The 6,000-nt window shown below is 32.8% G+C and overlaps 1 protein-coding gene across 1 annotated transcript; it reads left to right on the forward strand.

The window, feature by feature from the left end:
* Nucleotides 1-3,281: 3,281 nt before the first annotated feature.
* LOC9641423 lies at nt 3,282-3,907 on the forward strand. The gene is made up of 3 exons (XM_002973115.2): nt 3,282-3,376; nt 3,430-3,507; nt 3,571-3,907. The coding sequence occupies exons 1-3, from the start codon at nt 3,301-3,303 to the stop codon at nt 3,789-3,791; spliced, it is 375 nt and encodes a 124-aa protein (XP_002973161.1). The 5' UTR covers nt 3,282-3,300; the 3' UTR covers nt 3,792-3,907.
* Nucleotides 3,908-6,000: the final 2,093 nt, after the last annotated feature.

A 6,000-nucleotide genomic window follows, 5' to 3' on the forward strand; every position in this document is an offset into this window, starting at 1 on the left:
GCCGCCGCGCCTCCGCCGCCAGGAGATTCCCCGAAATACGAGCTCCGGCAGAGCTCGCATTCGTAGTCGCTGGCGCATCCCATGGCGCAAAACCAAAACCTAGGTAGGGAGGAATGCTTAAAAGCCAACAAAACTGGGCAAAGAGTTCCAACTTTCCTGAACAACAGAAAACAGCCTCGCCACGTCATAACACCGTTAAAATAGTTGAAATTGGAAGCCCTAGTTACAGATTTAACTAGATCTAACAAACTGAATATTTTAATGGTCAAGACATTTTTTAATGACTGTTGTACATTTTTGGTACATGCTTCATATTCTTATAGTCTTTGCAGTAACAACTTCCACTTGTTACATGCATATATTTCTAACTTCTAACTAAAGTAATTGTTATTTTAAGAGAAATAGTTTTATATTTTAACAAGTCCAAAATAGTAAACTGTTGTTTGATATGTTCCACGGCTATTAATACAGATTAGCTGTAAGTTTAACTCTAAAAATCATAATGATTAATAGCTAATATGTTTTAGTTTTGCTAATAATATTTAGTGACAACATCTTAGCAGCTCGTATTGTGAGAGATAATCGTAGAAATCTCTCATTATCTACAAAAAGAAACATTTTAAGAGCAATAAGAGAGGCTATAGATCGAATAGATGTTGATGTTCCATTTTACACTAGATACAAGAGTTTATCACAATTATGGTATTAGGATATTATTATCTACTATGACTTCTGAATTGTATGTTCCTAACTATCTACGTCTCTCCAAATTACACTATTCCATGGGAAGGTTTGACATTAAGAGCTGAATTTGATAGAATTTGTAATAATTACATCCGTATTGATCATGAGATGATTAACTATGGGATTACAGAATATTATTTAGGCATGCATTAAAAGTACATCCAATTTTTCATACTTTTCTAATTTATTAAGTGGAGAATTTCTTCAATCTTTAAATAAACAGTACTCATTACATGTTCATTTAAATTGTAATGTTGTATTATATAAAGAAACTATTACCATATGGTAGACTAATACAGAAAATAAAATAAATAATTTTTATTTAACAATGAAAATTGATGGTAAATTAGTTTTGTATGATGAATTTCATAATGTTATATGGTCATATAATATTTATTAGAAAAATATTTGGAAACCAATAGCATTATATGTTGAAGATACTGGTCATATAAGTGTTTCTAATATAGTTGAACAAACTTCTATATGGAGAGTTCCAAAAAATAATAAAAAATTCACATATATCTAGGTTTTCACTAATTATAATTAGTAATATTTATGAATATAAAAATAAGGGTGGTTTTAATAATATATTGAACGTTTATCAATTAGTAAAATATTATAAAGCTACTTAAATAAATTTTAATACAAGAAGGTTAAACATATAGTATAAATATTGTGATTGAAAGTGTTCTTGATGGATAGTACATTGTACTTTCTAATGTTCTTTTGCATATTTCTTTTCTAAATAACATAAATAAAAACCTTGAATTAATAAAGTTATGAGTTCATGCTTATAAAGTTAGAATGAACTCATAAAAGTAATAAAGACTAATTAAATAATCCATTATAAAATTGTAAAAATGAAATTATTAATAAATAATTAATAAGAATATTTATTCCATATTTAATATATTAGTTAAATTGTATCATAAATCAAAAACCTTATTATGGTTAAATTATATTTATTTATTTTGCAGATTCTAGAGCACTAGGCAGTTTATCAAGACTAAATTTAAATTTTTATTTATGTCTATACTTAATAAGAAATATGTTTATTCTTTAATTAGATAGTATTTTTTATTATATTTAATAAGTTGTATTATAAGAAATAAGAGAAGCTTAAATATTTTTGGTTTGCTTAAGCAAACCTGTAGGGGGGCTGAGATGGTAGTTAATATTCCTAGAATATGCTTAGATATTCTAGGATATTCTACCATCTAACTGTTGTTATTCATTTACATTTATATTTTATTTATAATTTATAAACATGTTTATAATTTATAGACTTGCTTAAACTCTTTGAAGTATATTCTTTTTATTCTACCATCTAATGGTTAAAATTAATCTTGTGTTTATAAATTATAAACATGTTTATAATATTTTTATTTGATCAATTGGATTAATAAGTAGAAATAACACTACTATTAATCAAACCAAACATTGCTACATGTGACACGTAGCAAATTATTTAATGTTTACATATAAAATACTTAGCTAATCAAATTGAGAAAATAATATATAAAAAGGATTATCATTTAAGTTAAAAAATTTAACAATTTTAAAATTTGCATATTTATCAGGAATATACTATAAACTCACATACATTCAAAGATTATGTATAGTTTTTATAAAGTACCAACAATTATGTCAGTATTTGATGAATATATTTTATATGAATGTTCAGAAGGAATAGTACACCATAACATAATAGTATGTAAAAAAATTAATAAGTTAATATATTATTTGTTCAATATTTAATTTTTACTCTTCAAAATATATAAATTTTCATTTTTTTGATATTTTTGTTCCATAATTTTTTAAAATTGTTTATATTCTCAACATAAGCAAATAAATATGATTGAGAATTATGATCATAATACATATCTTAATTTCAATCAATATTGTTAATGCATAATATTATTAAATTTATATTATGTGAGATAAAAAGTTTAATTATACAATAATTATTATCAATTTCAACTGATATTTAGATTCTATTTAAAAAATATATAAAAGTGATATTTATGACGATTTTTATACTTGTGTGTAACTTTCATAGTAGTAATATTAAACAATTCTTTTGATACTTACAAAAATTTGGATGTTTGTATAATTTATTTTGTTTTTATATACTTTTTTTTCATTTGCAGGTATAAAATATATATTCATGAGGAGATAACAAAATTAAATATTGTTTCTATAGAAAAGGTTATACATGCCAATTGTTAAGCCTTATTTAAATGTATGTATTTTTATTACACTGTTAGGTGAAGTGGTATAACAAAGTGAAGCTAAAAGAGCAAAATAATATTACAATCATCTCATAAATATTTATATGAAAGACATTTTAAATTTTTTAAACTAGTTTCTTTAAGTACCAAAAAAAATTAAGATCTTTGATGACTTTTACCATTTTTCTATTGTAAGATAATTATGTGCATACATCATCCATAACACGAGAGACATGTGGGATGACAACTTCTACTATAAATTGGCCACACCAAAGGGCATTTGTATGAAGTATTGCTTCTATTATTTCTGTTTGCTTCAATAGTCATGGCTCTTGTTCGAGTTTCTTGCATCTTTCTGCTGCCATTGCTTTTGCTCGCAATTGCCAATGCTGCTAAAGAAGGTATCGATTTGATTGCATAATGTTTCAGCTAAATATCAGTCTTGTGTCCATAGCAACGGTGGTTTTGGAAGGGGTGGATGTTATGCATGATCCACGATATTTGGCTACTATCCTGGGAAACGAAGGCCTAGGTGCTGCATTCACCCATGATGAGATTTTTCTTGTTATTTATTTTTATGTCTTTTTTTGTGCAGGACTAACAAGTGTTCTGGGCGACACTTATTGTTGCCTCAAGAACGGCTATGGGTGCATGCAAAATTGCGACTCATCCAAGAACTACTCATGCTGCCTCAAGAATGGATATGGCTGCACGTGGATGTGCGAGAATGGTGTGGAGCACTACTGCTGTGAGAAGAATGGCTATGGCTGCACCAAGATGTGTCCCAAGTCTACAGTCACGTTTGGCAACCTGTAAAATGGATAATGTGTGGATGTGTATGCGTGCCGCTATAGATCTATGGCGGCCAGCTTCAAATAAAAACTGAGTGGCTCACTCTCTGACTTTCTTTTTAGAGTCTTGAGCTTAATTCATCCTCTTTCTTCTTTCAAGATTGCACATCCTCACTGTCTTGTCGCGTTTTTCCACCACAATGCCCGTGTGTGCACTGCGGACAAACCCAGTGATCTTGCTTTTAGAAGGCTGTGATGATCAAAGTAGCCGAGGGTGATTTCCAGGTTCTGTGAGTGGCTGTCCCGGTTCCAAAATCAGCATTGCCTGTGATTTCTTGGATTTTCTTTAATGAATATACAAAAGATCAAAGATGGCAGCAGCTTTAGCGAAAGACGATGGTCAAGCATGTATAAAGAAAGAAGCCTCTTCATAGCTCCTTTTAGATCTGAAATCAGGAAACAAGGAGCACCGCCCCCGGACATTGGTCGTGATTCGCATTGTCTGCAAGGGGATCACCTCGAGACGATGCAGCGAAATACGAGCGTTTGATCGTCCAGTGCGTTGCTGCTACCTCGCATGAGGAGGAAGGCCAGAGACTGTCGAGTTCTTGTCACAACAACTTGCACCTACATGTCTTTGGCCTGACATGGAAGTTATGATACTTAAAACTCATGCATATCCATACGGATATTCGCCTAATTGCTGATGCATTCATGGCAACCCATACCGACCTGAAGCCGCTTGGCCACAGTGGCCGAAGGAGACAATAAATCCAAGAACCGACTCTGTCATATGGATGCACTTTCAAACTTCGTTCTTGTATAAGAAAAGAGAAAAATCAAAACTAACAGAAGGACTTTGGCAGAGTCGCTGCTCTTAAATTTTATTTTGTATGTTGAATGCTTTTCATCTTTATTCATCAATTGTGTGGACTCTCAGCTATTTCTGTACTTTATGAGCTAGAACCATGACACCCGTTTGAATTCCCGGAGAACCCCAAAACAAGCAACTAGTTGCGGAATTGGGCGGCACGGGCTGGCTCCGGCTCGGGCGGCGCCGTGGGTTGCTCCGGCTCCTGCGGTGGCGGAGGATCTGGCAGCTCCTCAACTTCACTGCCAGACACTTTCGCCGCTTGCCGGTCGCCTCTACACCTCGTTGGCCTTGAAGTCGCCGGTGATGATTAGCGTTGAGCAGCAGCCGTCAAGTAGTTTCTCCACTTTGCTCACGCCTACAAAGTAGTTCCATCTCATGTGACGATCAAAAAGCGAATTTTTTCGTGGCTTCCTACATGGGACCTCGCTGCCATATCATCTGGAGGGAAATTTGTATGTGGTCTGGAATGGCAATCGTTTCCCAATATGATGGGGCAATCTCGAAACGTTTTTTAAATGTTAGCTATATAGTCATAAGCAGTGGTGCAAGCCATGCGTGTGCAATACGAAGCTACGACAATAGAGGGGTCTACAAGCCTTCGTGTTGATCTCATCTGGAAGTGTTTTTTCTTGTGGCCTCACTATAGATGGAGCAACAGTCTGCTGGGGAGAAGTGCCAGATGCAATTTTGAAACCATTAAATTTTCAGAAATGGCTTTGTTTGCTGCAGTGCATGTAATATGTGGAATCACAGCTCAAGCAGGAGAAAGTCTCTGCTCGGGAGGTAAAGAGACCAATCCCAATGCTGCAATTCCTCCTCTTGGTCTCAAGTAGCTTACATAACTGGAGGATTCTTCCATACTTGCTGCGTGCAGACAATCACCAAGTCATATGGTTGGGATTGCGCAACTTGAGTGTGTCCCCTTACCACTGAATATACTAGCTATATTTTAATATAGTCGCTTTATTATTATTATAAAAAATATATTTGGTTTAGAATGAGCACATGAAAGAAATCACACACAAAATCTATCCTGCTCTTTTTACAATGTCTTTGAGCTTGATGTATATGCAATTATAATGTTAGTTGAGTCAATTTTGTACTGGTTCAAATACAATAAAATGATGTGCTTGCAACTCTAGATTTGTTGATTTTGTACTCTTTTCTGGAAATCAAGATAATTTCTTGTATGTTTTTCCAATGTTATTCAGGAAAACATCCTTTTTATCCCCACTGTTAATATTCAGAATTTTTATGTGCATCAGCAACATACTTTGCAACTTTTTCTGTATGTGAGAAAGAAGGTGCCAGCTAGTAGTCGAGGAAATTTTTAAATTTTTTTTTTTTTTTTTTTCTTTTT

Source organism: Selaginella moellendorffii, unplaced genomic scaffold (assembly GCF_000143415.4).
Source record: "Selaginella moellendorffii unplaced genomic scaffold, v1.0 SELMOscaffold_21, whole genome shotgun sequence".
In the NCBI taxonomy this organism is placed as follows: Eukaryota; Viridiplantae; Streptophyta; class Lycopodiopsida; order Selaginellales; family Selaginellaceae; genus Selaginella; species Selaginella moellendorffii.

What these genes read in the sequence shown, in the direction of transcription:
- LOC9641423 (XM_002973115.2), top strand. Translation starts at nt 3,301, where the DNA reads ATGGCTCTTGTTCGAGTTTCTTGCATCTTTCTGCTGCCATTGCTTTTG. An exon ending in TGCCAATGCTGCTAAAGAAG is followed by an intron (nt 3,377 to 3,429) that starts GTATCGATTTGA and finishes TTGTGTCCATAG; the next exon opens with CAACGGTGGTTTTGGAAGGG. An exon ending in CCTGGGAAACGAAGGCCTAG is followed by an intron (nt 3,508 to 3,570) that starts GTGCTGCATTCA and finishes TTTTTTGTGCAG; the next exon opens with GACTAACAAGTGTTCTGGGC.